At 42.8% G+C, this 16,050-nt stretch overlaps 10 protein-coding genes across 10 annotated transcripts; 7 read left to right on the top strand and 3 right to left on the bottom strand.

Annotated features, from left to right (window-relative positions):
- Window positions 1-681: 681 nt before the first annotated feature.
- JH06_4041 (hypothetical protein) lies at window positions 682-2,283 on the bottom strand (the record flags this gene model as incomplete). Its single annotated transcript, XM_014671098.1, has 7 exons — window positions 682-1,323; window positions 1,355-1,424; window positions 1,455-1,561; window positions 1,592-1,888; window positions 1,919-2,011; window positions 2,042-2,164; window positions 2,221-2,283. The coding sequence occupies 7 exons, from the start codon at window positions 2,281-2,283 to the stop codon at window positions 682-684; spliced, it is 1,395 nt and encodes a 464-aa protein (XP_014526584.1).
- A 917-nt stretch (window positions 2,284-3,200) lies between these two features.
- Window positions 3,201-4,718, top strand: JH06_4040 (serine/threonine protein kinase; the record flags this gene model as incomplete). The annotated part of the gene is made up of 3 exons (XM_014671097.1): window positions 3,201-3,551; window positions 3,582-4,463; window positions 4,494-4,718. 3 exons carry the CDS (start codon window positions 3,201-3,203, stop codon window positions 4,716-4,718), a joined length of 1,458 nt encoding a protein of 485 aa, XP_014526583.1.
- Window positions 4,719-5,396: 678 nt separating this feature from the next.
- JH06_4039 (hypothetical protein) lies at window positions 5,397-6,062 on the top strand (the record flags this gene model as incomplete). Its single annotated transcript, XM_014671096.1, has 1 exon — window positions 5,397-6,062. One exon carries the CDS (start codon window positions 5,397-5,399, stop codon window positions 6,060-6,062), a length of 666 nt encoding a protein of 221 aa, XP_014526582.1.
- A 304-nt stretch (window positions 6,063-6,366) lies between these two features.
- On the top strand, window positions 6,367-7,078 carry JH06_4038 (hypothetical protein; the record flags this gene model as incomplete). The annotated part of the gene is made up of 5 exons (XM_014671095.1): window positions 6,367-6,520; window positions 6,553-6,640; window positions 6,673-6,733; window positions 6,764-6,822; window positions 6,853-7,078. The coding sequence occupies 5 exons, from the start codon at window positions 6,367-6,369 to the stop codon at window positions 7,076-7,078; spliced, it is 588 nt and encodes a 195-aa protein (XP_014526581.1).
- Window positions 7,079-7,151: 73 nt separating this feature from the next.
- JH06_4037 (hypothetical protein) lies at window positions 7,152-8,157 on the top strand (the record flags this gene model as incomplete). The annotated part of the gene is made up of 6 exons (XM_014671094.1): window positions 7,152-7,287; window positions 7,318-7,389; window positions 7,421-7,569; window positions 7,601-7,740; window positions 7,771-8,003; window positions 8,036-8,157. The coding sequence occupies 6 exons, from the start codon at window positions 7,152-7,154 to the stop codon at window positions 8,155-8,157; spliced, it is 852 nt and encodes a 283-aa protein (XP_014526580.1).
- Window positions 8,158-8,320: 163 nt separating this feature from the next.
- Window positions 8,321-8,703, top strand: JH06_4036 (histone; the record flags this gene model as incomplete). Its single annotated transcript, XM_014671093.1, has 2 exons — window positions 8,321-8,433; window positions 8,469-8,703. The coding sequence occupies 2 exons, from the start codon at window positions 8,321-8,323 to the stop codon at window positions 8,701-8,703; spliced, it is 348 nt and encodes a 115-aa protein (XP_014526579.1).
- A 23-nt stretch (window positions 8,704-8,726) lies between these two features.
- JH06_4035 (serine/threonine protein kinase) lies at window positions 8,727-12,967 on the bottom strand (the record flags this gene model as incomplete). Its single annotated transcript, XM_014671092.1, is given in 5 exon segments — window positions 8,727-8,854; window positions 8,880-8,937; window positions 8,948-9,234; window positions 9,298-12,417; window positions 12,475-12,967. The coding sequence occupies 5 exon segments, from the start codon at window positions 12,965-12,967 to the stop codon at window positions 8,727-8,729; spliced, it is 4,086 nt and encodes a 1,361-aa protein (XP_014526578.1).
- An 879-nt stretch (window positions 12,968-13,846) lies between these two features.
- On the top strand, window positions 13,847-14,485 carry JH06_4034 (n-alpha-acetyltransferase catalytic subunit; the record flags this gene model as incomplete). Its single annotated transcript, XM_014671091.1, has 4 exons — window positions 13,847-13,870; window positions 13,901-14,058; window positions 14,092-14,292; window positions 14,323-14,485. The coding sequence occupies 4 exons, from the start codon at window positions 13,847-13,849 to the stop codon at window positions 14,483-14,485; spliced, it is 546 nt and encodes a 181-aa protein (XP_014526577.1).
- Window positions 14,486-14,616: 131 nt separating this feature from the next.
- JH06_4033 (40S ribosomal protein S27-like protein) lies at window positions 14,617-14,875 on the top strand (the record flags this gene model as incomplete). Its single annotated transcript, XM_014671090.1, has 3 exons — window positions 14,617-14,652; window positions 14,674-14,792; window positions 14,827-14,875. 3 exons carry the CDS (start codon window positions 14,617-14,619, stop codon window positions 14,873-14,875), a joined length of 204 nt encoding a protein of 67 aa, XP_014526576.1.
- A 171-nt stretch (window positions 14,876-15,046) lies between these two features.
- JH06_4032 (u1 small nuclear ribonucleoprotein) lies at window positions 15,047-15,791 on the bottom strand (the record flags this gene model as incomplete). The annotated part of the gene is made up of 2 exons (XM_014671089.1): window positions 15,047-15,298; window positions 15,330-15,791. The coding sequence occupies 2 exons, from the start codon at window positions 15,789-15,791 to the stop codon at window positions 15,047-15,049; spliced, it is 714 nt and encodes a 237-aa protein (XP_014526575.1).
- Between the last annotated feature and the right edge of the window lie 259 nt (window positions 15,792-16,050).

Raw genomic sequence — 16,050 nt, 5'->3', positions numbered from 1 at the left:
TTTCGATCTTCCACAGAAGTACAATCAGCAATCAAACTACACATTCATATGTCACATATACTCATACGCCTGTGTTACAATTGGAGAACCAGCAAACAACCCAGTTAAACAACGCCAAAAGATCAACGTCCAAATATTCTTTGACACTCCCTGCAAGATAGCTCCTAACACCATTACTCACTCATCAAGCACTTTACCGAAACAGGAACCCATGAGAGAGAGAATGAAGAAGAGTTTTCGTCCATACAAATCACTTCCACTTCCCATAATAAGAAGACCTTGGTGTTAACAGCCTGATTTACACATACTAATCATCTGGGTAAAACAATACCCACTAAACAACACTCCCTCTTGCATAGAATTAGCTCCTAGCGATGAAGAGAGATACGGAAGGACGGGAACAACAATTGAGAACCCGAGGACATCCATGAAGACGGTAATATAACCCAAAATCAGATTACGATACTTGTGACCCATGTTTCTCCCTAATGTCAATTCGTTGATGAGGCATAGTACCCTGAATACTTTGTATATAGAAAATGAATGGTCTCATACATGATTGTCGTTGCACATCCGACATGCTCAAACACTGTGACGCACACCGTACACTTAGACACAATCATATTTCACGAGTCTCCAAACAAACAAAACCACCACATGATAAAAAAGAAAAGTAAGCGATTAAGCATCCACTTTAGCCTTCTTCGCCTCCGATTCCTCTTCTCCTTCGGTTTCTCTCTTTCTCGACTGTTCCACGGCACACTGTACTAGAATATGGGTTCCGCTTGCTTTCACCATTTCCACATTCTTCAGATTAGGAACAGCTCTTGGCTTGGCTCCTTCCGTCTTGTCGGTAAATATCGACATGATCAGGCTCTCACAATCTCCCCACATATACAATCCCTCAGGGCCATAACAACCACTCACATAGCCAATCGCGAAAACACCCTGCATTCCCGCGGGAACATTCACCTTTGTGAATTGGGGTATAAACTCGCCAGTTGCAGCACACTGACCCTTCAAATTGGACCCAGCAGCATATACATTGCCGTCCGTATCAAGAGCAAGAATGTGCTGCTCTCCAATAGCCAGATCTTTCACCTCAAAGGAGAACAGATTGACCAACTGAGGATAAGGAATAACACTGCGAACATTCATGAAAGAGACAGAGGGCTTCTGCTGGATGGACTTGGACTGTCTCAATATATCAAGTCCCCACATGTACCAGTTCCCTTTACGATCACAACACATGCTGGTATTGCCTCCAGCAAATATGCGAGTAACATTACGAGGGATATCAGGATCTTCTACCACTGTACGATCCTACAAATCATCATTATCTCTCTTTCAATACATGTTTCCACTCCTGACACAGCATCTTGGGAGTCCATTCCAATGAATTGTTACTTACACCCAACTGACGTCTATACCTCAGGCTACTCTTTCTTGCCTACTGTGTATTGTCTCCCATCGCATACACTTGAGGTTCGTGTGAGAGAACCAAGGCATGGTGGTCTCCAGTCACCAACTGCATCACAGCAACATTCATCTCACGGAAAGCCTATCTTTGAGAGATACCTTTATCACCCACACTGTTCTTCTTTGGCAACCTCTTGGGCTTGTAGTCCATATGGCCCAACTCTCCCTGGGAATTACCTCCCCATCCATACAAATGCCCATTGCATGTGATAGCATACATATTATCCGCACTGCTAACAACCCTGTTGATCTGACCTTCTCCTTTACTAATCTTGCTGCTCTGGAAGAAATCCACACGACGGAAGTGATCAAGACTCTCGTGAACAACATCTTGGTGGCCAAGTTGACCGTTCGTACCATCTCCACATGTGTATACACCTCCTTTGATATCCACAAGAATCGATGTCTCCTACAGATGAAACGAGCTAATGAAACCCACATCGCCCACATCAAAACACTGTATAATACTTCCCTGAACCTCTGTGAGAAGAGTTGGTGTTGAGATCAATTCTCTAGCAATACCAGAACCCAACTATGTCTTATACCATCGAAAAGGACATACACATCCACTGTGGTTATTGCCCCAACCATACATTACAGTCTTAGGTTCTTCTCCTTCAGCAAGGGCGGGAAGGTGATCTCGGCAGTGCTTGCAATACCAGTTACCTTCCGGAACCTCCATCACCTTTTTGAATTGTCTGTTGGGCACTTTTCCACAGCAATCGCAACCAGTCTATAAACATCAATCTGTTCGGTTCCACTTCCATACCATGCAGTATGTGTGATAAGCTCGATCACATCCATCACAAAGAACAAGAAGGTCTTCATCCGTAGGCTGCTTGCAACAACTGCAGCACGTAACCTGCTATTTGTCATTCCAATGTATCCTAAGGTACTTCAGCTTCACCGTTTTCCATTCTCTACTGTCTTCCTATAACTGGATGCACTCAAATTGAAATGGGTGAAACGCCTGTATGAAGCTGATTTAAAATCGATTCTGTAGTTTGGCTATATAAGACCATTCTGATTATTTATGAGAGGTGGAGAGATACAAACGACGGACATCATCATGACAAAGATGGAAATATGGCTGTATAGGTTCTTCCACTCTTTTTATATCACTGATACGAGTTAGAGAGCCGTTTGCGAAGCCTATATCGTTTAGATCAGAACCAGTGATAGTCGTCTTGATAATCATAACCACTAAACACACTCTCCTTTTTCGCAATTATCTCTGTGATTAGTGACACTTTGTCATTGTTGCTGCAGATATGATGAAATTGAAGCGAGTTGCCATTAGCGGGACTGTTTTGTTGTCATTGCTCTTATCCTTTGTTCGAGCTGATCCGCATCTCGAAAAGGATGTAGTTGAATTTGACAGTGAAATGAAAGATGAATATGATCAAGAAAAGGATCTCTTTCTGGAAGAGACAGAGTATGATTATGAAGAAGTCGTTGCTGAGGAGGCGACACATAATATTGTCCCATTTAATAAGCATCCAGGTGTATACGTTCTCGATTTGGATGGAGTATTGTATGCTCTGGATGCGGACAATGGAGAGATACTCTGGGCAAGGAAAGTGAGCGATAAGCTTATGAAAGTGACTGAGGCACAGCCCCCTCCAAAAGAATACGACTCTTTTGGAAACTCCACTTCAGTCCAATGTTCTGTTCTTTGCTTTCACTAACTCGTAGCTGTTGTGTCCAAACCGTTTACTGAAATGCTTGTCTCGTTAGACGGATACATTTTACTTCCTCGTGTTGACGGCAAATTCAATGTTTTCCAGCATTCTATTGATACAATTATTAATCAAGATGCAGTTACTGTCGAAGTACCTGATCGTGGTGAAGACATATCTCTTCTATTCATGGGAGGAAAAAAGAGTTCGTTTATCACATTGGATGCCATTTCTGGGAAACTGTCTACTTGTGATGCTTCGGGCATCACTTCCTCTCTCTCTGATATTCGTGTTATTCGTGTAGAAAAGAGTGTTAATTGTTTCAGCAACAAAGGATATGAGTTTTGGAACCTTACTACCAATACTGTCTCCTTACAATTCAGTCACGAGGTTGTATGTCCAAATGAGTGAATTGAAGTGTAGATGCGTCATCTGAGTGATATTACTTCCATTGAGGAACTAATCTATTCTGATGCATTTACCATCCAAGCCTATGATGAATTTGGTAATATGATGTGGGACCATCGTTTTCCTTCCATGCTTATACAATCATATTATGCAAATAACAGTACCTTTGTGCTGATTCGGAATACTCGCTCGATGCATGCAGGAAGAACCACCAATCTGGATGGTGTACGTCTTCTAGACTACTCCCATCAAGTCGAGGATCACGTTCTCCTTGCTTCTCTCGATCCATCTCATTCTACTTCGGATCTACCTCTTCTGGGACCCTTGTATCCATCACGCGAAGAGATGGGTGTGATTCCAAGCAAAGGCAATACAGATCTGGTGGAGCCCCAAGAAGTGAGTCATGGCGTTGTGGCTCTGAAGGATTGGACATATCGAGAAGGAGTCCATCCTTTCGCTTCGGCTCCATTGAACCCCTTGTCACCACTCCATCATCTGATAATCTTTCTCACCACTGTAGTGTTCGTCATCATCGTTTTCCTGAGTTATCGTTACTTTTGCTGGCTCGCTCCGAACGACGAGAAGGAGGTCACGTCATCTGTACCCAACACTACTTCTCTTGCTAATTATCCGTTTTCGACGTCTACCATTCAGAAGATTGGTGAATCCGAAATGCCACCTGTTCTTGAGGACCGGAACTCGAGCTCAGCATCCATTCCCGTGGATTCTACAGACTTCAGTCATATCCATGGTTATTCACCAAAGCCAGGTTTAACAATGGCTGTACTTCCCAACTCCACGAATGTTCTTACCTCTGATCTCAGTGGCCTTCACCACATCTCTCTTATGGGTGTGAATCTGCCTCTCTGTACGGGCCGCTATCGCCAGGATTTTACCGTGGTTCTCGTTTCTTTCTCTTATTTGTAGGAAGGATCCATACTCGGCCGTGGAGGTTTCGGTGCTGTATTTCTAGCTACAAAGTCTTTCGAACGTGTGGACTATGCAGTGAAGAAGGTGATTCTGTGTGCAGGAGGAAATAGTAATAATCGTACTCTTCATGTACTGCGTGAAGTACGAGTGTTTGCCAAGTTTGATCATGTGAACATTGTACGCTTTTACAATGTAAGAACTGAGAATATTGATCAGGAATAGGCATGGTTGGAGTTTGTACCCTTATCGGCTCTTGATAATGAGTTGCAGAGATCCAAGAAGGGATCTGAAACCAGTAACACATCCTTGTTCACGCAGTTGTCTCCTGAATTTGATACACAGTTGTCTACGCTTGCTACCGAGATTACGAATCAGTTAGACAATCAATTCTCCTTGCAATTGGATACCCAACCTCTATTCTCTTATACGAATCAATCATTCTATGATCCAATCCCCAATCCGTCTCCAAGTATATGGAACCGCGGGAATGAGAATGATATTGATTGGGATAAAGAATTGCTTCTTACAGACACAGTATCCTGTCCATTTGAGTTTGAAGATACGGCTCCATTATCTCTGTTCTCTGGAGCCAATAATCAGGATTTGATTGATTCTTCGAGTTCCACTTCGACTTCATTTTCAGTCTCCACTTCTTCTACTGTGATGACTCAGAAGACATCTGTCACCACTCCTATCTCTCCAAAGCCATCTCTTTGTAAAATAACAGATGAGTGTATCCCATCACAGGCTTTGTCAGATGAGATGGAGCCATGGGATGGTTGTTCTCAATCCTCATACCAACAGCCATCTCAGCAGTCCTCTGTACAGCCTTCTCTACAACGTAATGCTACTGCAAGTCGTAGTTTGTTACAAGATAATGCCTTGGTTCTGTATATTCAGATGGCCTACTGTGGTAACAGAACTCTCAATAATTACTTGGAGGATCCAGAACGAGTAGTGAAGGAGGAAGAGATTCTCCAAGTTTGTGTCCAGCTAGGTCGAGCACTCGAACACATTCATAGTAAACACATCATTCATCGAGATGTGAAGCCAGCCAATATCTTTTATAGTGATGATGGTGTGGTCCGTCTAGGTGACTTTGGTCTGTCTCGAGATATGTCAGAGGTAGAATCACCAGATATGTTACAAGGTGTCTCATCGTCTTCAACAATCACAGACTCATCTACCTCTACAATGCCTACGACTACGAATATAGGCACATTCATTTATGCTAGTCCAGAGCAGTTTACAAAGAGTGCTCAGTATGATACGAAAAGCGATATTTATTCTGCTGGTATGGTTCTTTATGAAATGACGTATCCTGCCTTTAAGACGAAGTCAGAACGATACTTCATTCTAGACCAACCTAGGAATGGAGCATGTCCGGAGTCACGACCTGGAATCAGCTCGGCTCTCTTCTCTCTAATCATGCGAATGCTCGCTCGAGACCCAACACAACGACCTTCAGCCACTGAAGTGGTAGCAGAAGCATCAATGATCTTGGAAGGAAAACGCAAGTTAGTCATTCAACTGGATCATGATGCTAGTTTTAGCAGGTATAAATAGGAGCAAAGGATGATCTGTAGCAATCAAATCAGCATCAGCTCACAAATGCAAACACTTGCGATTTCTCGCTTTATCCGTCAGATTCGATATGATGCCGACAACTATCAGATCATTGTCATGCTTTCAGAGGTCGATGAAGTAGAATCGAAAGGGATTGTTAAGAGTAGGATTGTTTGAAAGAAGCGGTCGAAGCGATTTCTTCCTATCCCGGTGTTGCATCTGCTTCATTCATGTCTTTGTAGCTCTATTCTCCTTTGTTGTGTTTGTTTTGGAGTTCATTGTCATTACTCTTTTTCCTGCAATCATGAGCAAGTACTATCAACTTGAAATGATTTCAAAAGCAATAAAGCCACAACTTGTGGAAGGAGTATGGAGAAAACCCAAGTTGTCGGCAAGAAGGATTGCTCGCATCCGAAAGGAGTGTCTGCGATATGGAACCATTAACGGAGTTCCAGCACGTACCAGATAAAGGACATTTATGACAATCTAGAGTGGAATCCAGAATGGGACAAACCAAAGAAGTCCTGGATCCCTCGTCCTCCAAAGGGTCATGCAGATGAACGAGCACTTGCAGATAGGTATGATTTGCGAAATGGCGATGATGGTATAGAGTGGCTCTTATTGACAAGAATTTGAAAGCTATGCCCAAGATGATTGAAGAAACACGTAAAGTGAGTGTGGAAAGGAAGGGTGATCAGTAGGAAGCATTCTTATCAAAACCTCACACGTTCCTTGATATCAAGCTTGATCCAGAGGATTAGTATTCATTGATTATCAGTAATGATTGTAGTGAAGTCTTCTACAAGATTGGACGAACGATGACAAATCAGCAGAGGAAGCAGGATCGCGAAAAGGCTGCGAAAGCGGCTGCTGAAGCTGAAGCAAAGGCACAAAAGAAGAAAGGATCGGAAAAGGGTGGAAAGAAGACTTCTGAAAAGGATTCCAAGAAAGAAAAGGCCAATAAGGCATCAAAGAAAGCAATGAAGGAAACGGAACAAACGTCAATGTCCGCGTGATTTAGGGGAGTATGTTAATTTATGGAAGAATTCTTTGTAAGAACCAACCAATTTCAAACATTTCTTCTGTAGAATGAGTTCCTTTGGTATCGATTTGAGAAAGGAGGGAACAAGTGAAAAGTATATGATTGGGAAGGAACTGGAGCGTAGAGATAGTCAACCCAAAGAAGCACAATCTGTTGTTGTAGAAAAGAAAGAAAACAAGAATTGTGAGATTGAAAATGACCTTTTATTAATAGCAAACTTCATCGAGTGGAAAGTTGGTGATCGGTGTGAAGCATTATATAAAGATGACAACAAATATTATCCTGGTAGGTGAGGATGGTCAAAGTTAACAAATAGCCATCATTCACCAAATTGATGAGTTTCAAATTGATGTGACTGTATTTTATATTGGATACAATAGTTCTGCTGTTCTTGATATGTCTCAAATCCGGAAACCTACTTCTCGCTGGGACACTGTAGATCACCTTCCGGAGAAAGATATCAAGGTTATAGAGGTTATAATTGTTAATGAAATAGGCTGGAGCCAAATGTCGTGTGATTTATCATGGCGATGGAAACTTCTATGATGCTATTATTGAGAGTATTGTAGGAGACACTGCAAACATCCGATACACCAAGTTCAATACTTATGATTCTGTGCCCAAGTCAAGTTTGAAGTGAAAGTGTATGATACTGGTTAGTAATAGAGTGGCTGTGAAGGCAACTGAAGAGCAACCAAGCGATGACCTCCGCATTCTTCCAACCGATGACAAGAAAACTGTAAATCAGAAGAAGAAGAAACTCTTCTTGCTACAAAGGGCGAAAGAAGCGAAGGAGGAGAACGACTTTTTGAAGAGCAAGCAGACAGCCTGGCAACAATTCCAAAATAGAACCCAAAACAAAAGACGAACTCTAGTGGCACAGGGTGTTATTGCGGATCGTAATGTTGTTTGCATAGAAATTCATGAATAGCGTTCAAGAAGGACAGCATTTTCCGTACCTCTGAAGGAACTAAGCGAACTTCAGGAGCAGCACCTACAGAACGGTCTATGACTCCTGCTCCAAAGCGTGTGAATACAGTCTTTAAGAAGTGAACAAAATTCTGTTTGATGCCAACAAAAATCGTTTCTACGAAATATTGGTATTCTATTGGACAAAAGGGGTCATAGTCAGAAACAGTCCAATCATATCTGTAGAATGCTATGGATCGATTAGGTGAAATAGATTCACATATATTTCTTTATTCATTCAAGTGAAATGGCTCGTACTAAACAGACTGCCAGAAAGAGTACTGGAGGAAAGGTTCCTCGTAAGCAACTGGCTACCAAGGCCGCTCGTAAGTCTTCACCTACCGCCGGAGCTGTGAAACTGTGGCTCTTCGTGAGATCCGCAAGTATCAGAAGAGCACCGAGCTTCTGATCCGTAAGCTCCCCTTCCAGCGTTTGGTCCGTGAGGTTGCTCAGGATTTCAAGAACGATCTCCGTTTCCAGAGTTCTGCTGTTATGGCTCTTCAGGAGGCTGCTGAGGCTTATCTTGTATCCTTGTTCGAGGATACGAACTTATGTGCTATTCATGCTAAGCGTGTGACCATCATGCCTCGTGATATGCAGCTCGCTCGTCGTATTCGTAACGAGAAGTAAGCGTGGTCACTCTCTGGTATTTTTTAATACCATACTTTCTGTTTGTTCACAAACACACGAAAAGATGTTTTGACAAAAGCAGTCACCACTAGTTCCATAGTATTGGCAATAAACGGGTAAACGCGATTCCATGTTTCCCATGATGCATGAACTGGCATCACTCTGAAAATTCAAACTAGTGAACTTGGCAGCGACATCATGACGAGAACGAATCATAGTAGCGTTCCAAGTAATCTAGAATTACATCCTTCACACAATTTACTACTGAATAGAATGCAAATGGTACAAAGGCATAGTCAGGAATATGAATGAATACGACAAATGGATTGGCAGTCTGTCGCATCATTAGAAATGAATGAATATTCCACTCGCCATACAACAATCGATGGGTTAACACATCGCTCACTTCTAAATGAATCTCTCCTGTATGTACTATCACAGGCTGATCGAATTCGACTTCAATCGCAGTCTTACGAGGAAGAGCCATATCCATAGATGGCTGAATGGAAATCTGAACTGGAGGAGTAGTCTCTACAAATAACGTCCAGAATCAAATCCAACTATCCACCGTTCGGAAGAAGAACCTCTCTATACCAGGAGACTCCTTCATCTGATGCTTCCATAGATTTGCAGGGAGATACAATTCATATGTCATACACGGCTCCAGCTTCATATACCGCTGAGGTTGAATCAGAACCGTGGTAAACGTCTCTTGATCCCGACGCACAGAAACTCCCGCTGAGTTGATAGGAATCGAAACACCAACTCCTCCAAAGATAGGTCGAAGAATGATGGAGCCATTACTCGTGACAAATCCTTGTCCACTGTAACGAACCTCCAGAAGTGTATCCAATGATGCATTCCAACTCTGATAAGGCTGTATCAGAGAAGCAAATACTCGTTCTGATGAGGTCATAGAAATGAAGGTATACAAATACCTCCCCTGTTCTAGATCCGTTGCTTCCAGTTCTGTACGTGCTCGCTGGTCAATAATCATGTCTGGCAATGACATACGAACTCCATAGGGAAGTTGGGACTCAAGCTGAGGTAGAGGAAGGATCAATCGTGCCCCATCTACAATACAATCTTCGGAGCGGATACGACTGATAGAATATCGATACGTATCCTCATATCCCTCACAAGTAAGGCCTGAAGCATCAGTATAGGGACAAGGCTCACGGAAAGCTTCTGGTCGCTGAGTTAGATATGGTGTGAACCGATCCAATGGCTCCAAGACGAAGTAATACTGTAGTCCTCGATGCAAATGAATCGTAGTACTGAAAGTCAATGTGAGATTGGCATGAGAATACACACCCTCATAGTGAGGTGGAGGAACAGTTGCTATGATCCTTGGATGGTATTCCTCTTGAGAAGCAGCTGCTTGAGCCTTCAATAATTGAGATGCCTGTAATCCATTTCCATGAGTAGTAACAAAATCACACACAACGAATACCTTCATATCGTAACTCCTATCCTCACTGTATACCTCATTCAATGGAATGAATGTATCAGAAGGAAGAAGAGGCGCATTATACTCCTTCCTAAATCCTTGTCTATCAATCATAGCTGGAGTTAACCAGGACAGTTCGGTAGGTGAACGACTATTAGCAGCCACACAGAAGAAGGTCCCTTGCTTGTTGGCACTGAGTGTAGCTTCCACATGAGTGAAAGTACTTTGAGTAATGTTAATGCTGACAACAATTGGAGTTAGAGCTACTGGTCGTAATGCCAAACTGAATTCTCGAAGAGTTTTGAAGCCATCTCGAACAGAACAGCGAAGTGAGTACTCAGTAAGAGACACAAGGTCACCAATTATTTGAGAGACAACTTCATCATAGTCCACATAGAGAGTGAAGGTTGTGAGAGAATGAGATTGAGCATCAAGAAGTGTGCATTCCAATAATAGGTCCATATTTGCCTCTAAAAATGTCACATTCACATACGTATCGAAATTTGTGACAATACTACGCACAGAAGGAGCAGCAGGTACAATGTAGGTGGCTGTTCCATTGCGCAGCAAGAGACCAGTAGCATAAACAGGCTCACTCTCCAACACATAGACATACCGAAGACCTGTGTCGGTGACAGGTACCACAATACTACGACGACGACATAACTCTTGACCTGAACAGAGAGGCTGAGAGTCGATGTAGGTGAGGTAACGAGTATCAGTCGTGTGATCTTGAGGCGAACTCACAAAGATATGGAGAATGAAGTTCGTGAATGGAATGGAAGCAGCTGCATTGGAGAGGGACCACAACAACTTCACACTGTGAGAGGATTTGGGAACAACGGTCACTTGAGGCTGTACAGCAATGAGTTGCTGAACTGGTTGCACAATAACAGCAGGAGACCATTGTGACACAGTAGCAATTGTCGTCTTCACAGGAAGAGCTCGTGTAGAAACACTGTAGGTACTGGTAGCCAGAAGATTGCTAAAGGAGGAGATGACGATGATGGATCCGGGTTGGCATGCCTTTCCCTCAGTACAAGAATGAGACAGAATCTTAGGATTCTCTCCAGAACACGCCTGGACACATTCAATCCGTACTTGGATGGCTTGAATCCGCTGGTCGAAACAGAAAGGAAGTTCGACAAGGACACGGATGGCCATATATCCATTCTCGTCCTCAACACGTTCTCTAAGAACAGGAGCAGTCATCATTTCACATCGCTGACGACTGTAGACATTCTCCAGTACACATACTAGTGGAAATGGAACCATTCGCTGCAACCAAATCTCGTAAGGAATGTTGGTCTCCAGGCCACACACAGTTGCTGGGAGTGTGGCATTGAATACTGGTGCCAATCCTGGTGGAGTTGGAAGGACTGTCACCTGAAGTTGCTCTTCTGGCTGACGCTCCACAGCATCCAGAAGGACACACCCGTGTCGATCACGATCCACAATAAGTCCTTCGCAACTGGGAGGCATACAGTTGTCGAGAATCCTGCCCCATTGCTCATCAGGTCCACAGACACGTTGAATGGTTCCAGAGAAAGGAGCAGGACAAGGAATAATTGCTACTGTGTTGACAACAGTCGCAGGATAGGTAACGTACCGCTCTTGAATCGAAGGACATATCTTCTGTGTACACTGTTGTGAAATATTCTCCCACTTCCCATCAACACCACAGCGGCGTTTCACCACTCCACTGAACCCTTCAGTACAAGGTAGAGAATGAGTACCGTTAGCTGGAGAAGGCGGCCACTGATACCCATACTCATCAAGAAGAGCATCACAGTCACAAGTAGATCCCATGAATATCCATCGTTCATGAGGAGTACAATAGAACTGATACTCACCTTGGCCATAGGTACAGGCGAGAGTATGTGAACTATTTACTGGGAGAGAGGCAAGAAAGATACCATCCATCCAGGTATCCGCACACACGCGACGCACACAGTGACTTCGTACATTCTTCCATGAACCTAGCACATCACATGCACGTTGAACAGTTCCTCGTTCTGCTACACCACAAGTCTGTGACTGGAGAGAACCGCCTACAGCTGACTCCCACACACGTCCTGAGCTATCCTCCTCCCTCGGACAACGACATCCTGGGCCCTCGGGTTCTTTCCACACACCCCAAGAATCACACTGTCGACGATATCCGACTGTATTGTCATCACAGAGGACCTCAGCAACTGCATCAATATGAGTAAGTGGGTACGACACATCACGGAACACTTCAGCCGGACAGAAGATCGACGTCCCTAGAAATGATATCCATGAGCCTAAATTACAGAGGGGGAACACTGATTCCTTCTCACTGGTGTAGGAGAACTGTCCTACAAGTCGATCTCGAACCTGAATCCCGAGTGTAACCGCAGTAGGAAGTGAAACCGAATAGAAGTTATGGAAGTGAACAGTGTAGTGTTCATCCGAAGACTGAGGAACATTCACAGTACGAATGAGATATTGGTAGTATGGGAAGGGATTGTAGAGAACACCCACCATCATATCGTAACCGTTATATGAACACCAAATACTAATAAACACACGATCCCAGTATGAAGGGACGTTCACAGTAATATGAAGTGGGATTGTAGCCACTTGATCTAATGATGATTCACACAGAAGAGTTCGACTGGGAAATGAAAGAGTCATTTCACCTGGTTCTGTTAAAGCGGTTGTGAGTAAGCCAATATTGGAAATGAAATCAAAGATTGTCAAATAGGACCCAAAGGACCAGGATTTCCCATTGGCTGATTTCATTTTAAATTGAAGATTCTCCAATTTGTGAGGAACGCAGATATCAATCATTGTACTTACATAATCTGTATTGATGGGAGTTGATAAGAGCAATTTCTTGATTTCGGTTCCTGGAAGATAACCCCAAACTGCGACAGATTCCAGATTGGATTGAACAGTATTGTGTTTGAAAAGTGAGTACTGTCTTCCATTGGAACAGACAACATGCGGAACTACAATTAAAGAAACTAGTTGACCCAACTAGAAAACTGACCCTTGATCGTAGATACGGACTGGGAATGCTGCATTTTGATTTTGATACGCATTGTAGCCGGTTCACAAGAATAACCCGAAAAAAGAGCAATCTCAACATCATGTTGGAGTGGATGTAAACTACGTAATGAAAGAAATCTAGTTTGCCCACCTTGTCACAGTAAGACGATAGGTCATTTGGTCATTCTCCAAGATACAAACAGTCTTCGTGAATTCCGACTCCCCATTTAAATCATCTCCTCCATTATAGTACACAAAGTCAGAAGATAGGGTAACATCTCCTATGTGATATGTTAGTCCCTCCATAGGGAAAGGACTGATTGCATAAATAGTTACAGGTATCTGCTGTTCACTTTTGAGACAGAGAGAATCAGCTACATCTAAAACTAAATGCTTCATAAAGAGAACAACAGATCAACATGGTACAAAGAAATAACCGTAACAAATTGCACCAACGCACACTCATCATCGCACTGAATGCAAATTGCTATCGATATATCTCAGAAAACGAACGATTTGAACTTCTTTGGCAGGCGCAAAAGAAGGCCCTAATTGGGGATGTCGCAAAACAGATGGTGGATCTTGAAGCAGTTCCCAGAAGGATGTACAAGACAAGCAAATGATATTGAGAACAGTCAAATCGAAAAGATGGTTTTTGATGCATAATCTCGCTCTCAAATGGCTTCGATTCGTCAATTTACGGTATTCAAATTGTGCTCGAATGATTTATAGACGGAAGATCTCATTTTGATCCAAACTCAGAATCTGTTGTCGCTTCCGGAGAATTATACAATGAAGTATTACTATTTCCATATTCTTTCGTCTCCTGAGCTATCATTTGTGGCTGTGAATGACAGAGGAGAGATTGTGGGCTATGTTCTCGGTAAAGTGTAGTTTGTATTGTAAATGGATTGAAAGGATAGTGATGAAGACATTCCGAAGGTGGGAAACATCACTTCAGTGGCAGTAAGCCGTTCTTACAGAAGAATGGGTATAGCACAGAAGTTGATGCGTCAGGTACAACGCAAGATGATCGAAGTCTATCATTTGGAACGATGCACATTGAATGTTCGCGAGACGAATTATGCAGCCTATCACTTGTATCACGACGTATTGGGCTTCAAGTAACAATATTGAGAGTGTTTGAGAGATAGACGATTGGATGTGGATGTGAAGTATTATGCTGATGGTGAAAATGGAATAAAGATGGAGCAGGATTTGATTGTTTTAGCCAAAGAGTGGGGATTGAATGTTTACATCGATTCCCAATCAGACAAGAAGGTGGAAAAGGGTTCGAAGAAGAGATCAAATGCGTAGATTCGTTTAGTTTCGTTGTTTGTTGAGAGAAGTAGAAAAATCTATTGCTAGGTAGAAAAAACGACCTCATCAATTCTTTCACCATAAACAGTATTAGTCTGGGATAATCTATTTCCTTTGAACATTTAAATATGGTAAGGGTGAAACGATCATTCTGCAAACTTGAAGTGGATCTAACTGTTGTATAGGTCAACGATCTCCGTTATCCTTCTGCCGAGGAAGAGGCTCAAAAGCACAAGCTGAAGAGACTGGTTCAGACTCCTAACAGCTATTTCATGGATGTCAGATGCCCTGGTTGCTTCAACATGTACAGCATTGTTCGTTGGTCTTGATATTTGTAGCACTACCGTCTTCAGTCATGCTCAGTCTGTTGTGGTTTGTGATAAGTAGATAGGTGCTGTCAAAAGGTAATCTGTAGTTGCAACGCTCTGCTCTGCACTCCTACTGGAGGAAAGGCCCGCATTGTTGCTGGATGCGCTGTGAGACCAAAGAAATAAATACTGCAGGAGAAACGATGTGAAAAACAGATTAATCCCTCTTTGCCTTTGTTGAACAAACAATCTACTTAGCATAGGAAGCATAGAGTCTGTCGCCTGAAGGGAGATCCATTCCCTTAATGGCACTTAAACAAACGCCAGCGTTACGTACAGAATCGAACTCCACGAAGGCAATACCACGACCTCCAGGAACAATTCGCAACTCACGATAGCCAGTATACAGTTTGAAAATCGGTACCAACTCTGCATCCGTGATAGTAGCAGGAAGATCGAATAGAAGCAATGTGTTGTTAGGTGGGTTGTTGTGAATACGTGACTACAAATGAATTCATTATATATTGTCTTACAGCAGCCATCCGACCACTTGCATCCTCCTCTGCTTCCTTGGCCAGTTTATCAGCATAAGACTCGAATGTCCGCTTTTGATAAACAAATCGACCTTCTCGCTTCAGAATCAGATCAGATTCCACTTTTGCATAAGCAATCGTTACAGGACGGTTGAGGATGACTTTACCGTTCATTTCTTGAAGAGCAGCTGTGGCATCTTCTATACGATCGAAAATCACCCAGGCTTGACCTTTAATGGCGAATCGCTTGACACCAACAACAATATCCAGGATTTTCCCGAATTTGCAAAACTCAGCATACAATGCCTTTCGCATCTCATTCATCTCCATCTTATAATTCAAATTCCGAATGTAGATTGTATGTTTTGGAACGAGAGCAGCCTGCTCGGCGGATTGCTGATGTGTTTGAGGGAGTGGCATAGGAACCACTTCATCATCGTTCATATCCATGTCAACTTCCATATTGAATTCTACAGATTAAAAATCAAAGGGAATTTGCAGAGTGCAAAGCAAATTGTGTGAATACCAACAATGAAAGGATGAACGTATTTTGTATCATCAGTGAAAATAAATGATATGCAAAATGGTTGCTTGGTTAGACACATTTTGTTCCATAACTTCTTCAAATCGCTCTCATGGGAAAGAGAACTCTTCTTGGAGATGAAGATGGAGTGATTCCGCCTATAGAACAGGAGAACGACACCATGGATAGAGAAGAGAA

Source organism: Blastocystis sp. subtype 4 (genome assembly GCF_000743755.1).
Source record: "Blastocystis sp. subtype 4 strain WR1 chromosome Unknown seqid_0195, whole genome shotgun sequence".
NCBI lineage: Eukaryota > Bigyra > Opalinata > Blastocystidae > Blastocystis > Blastocystis sp. subtype 4.
Note: the sequence above shows the minus strand (reverse complement) of the source record. Positions and strands in the feature narration are given on the sequence as shown.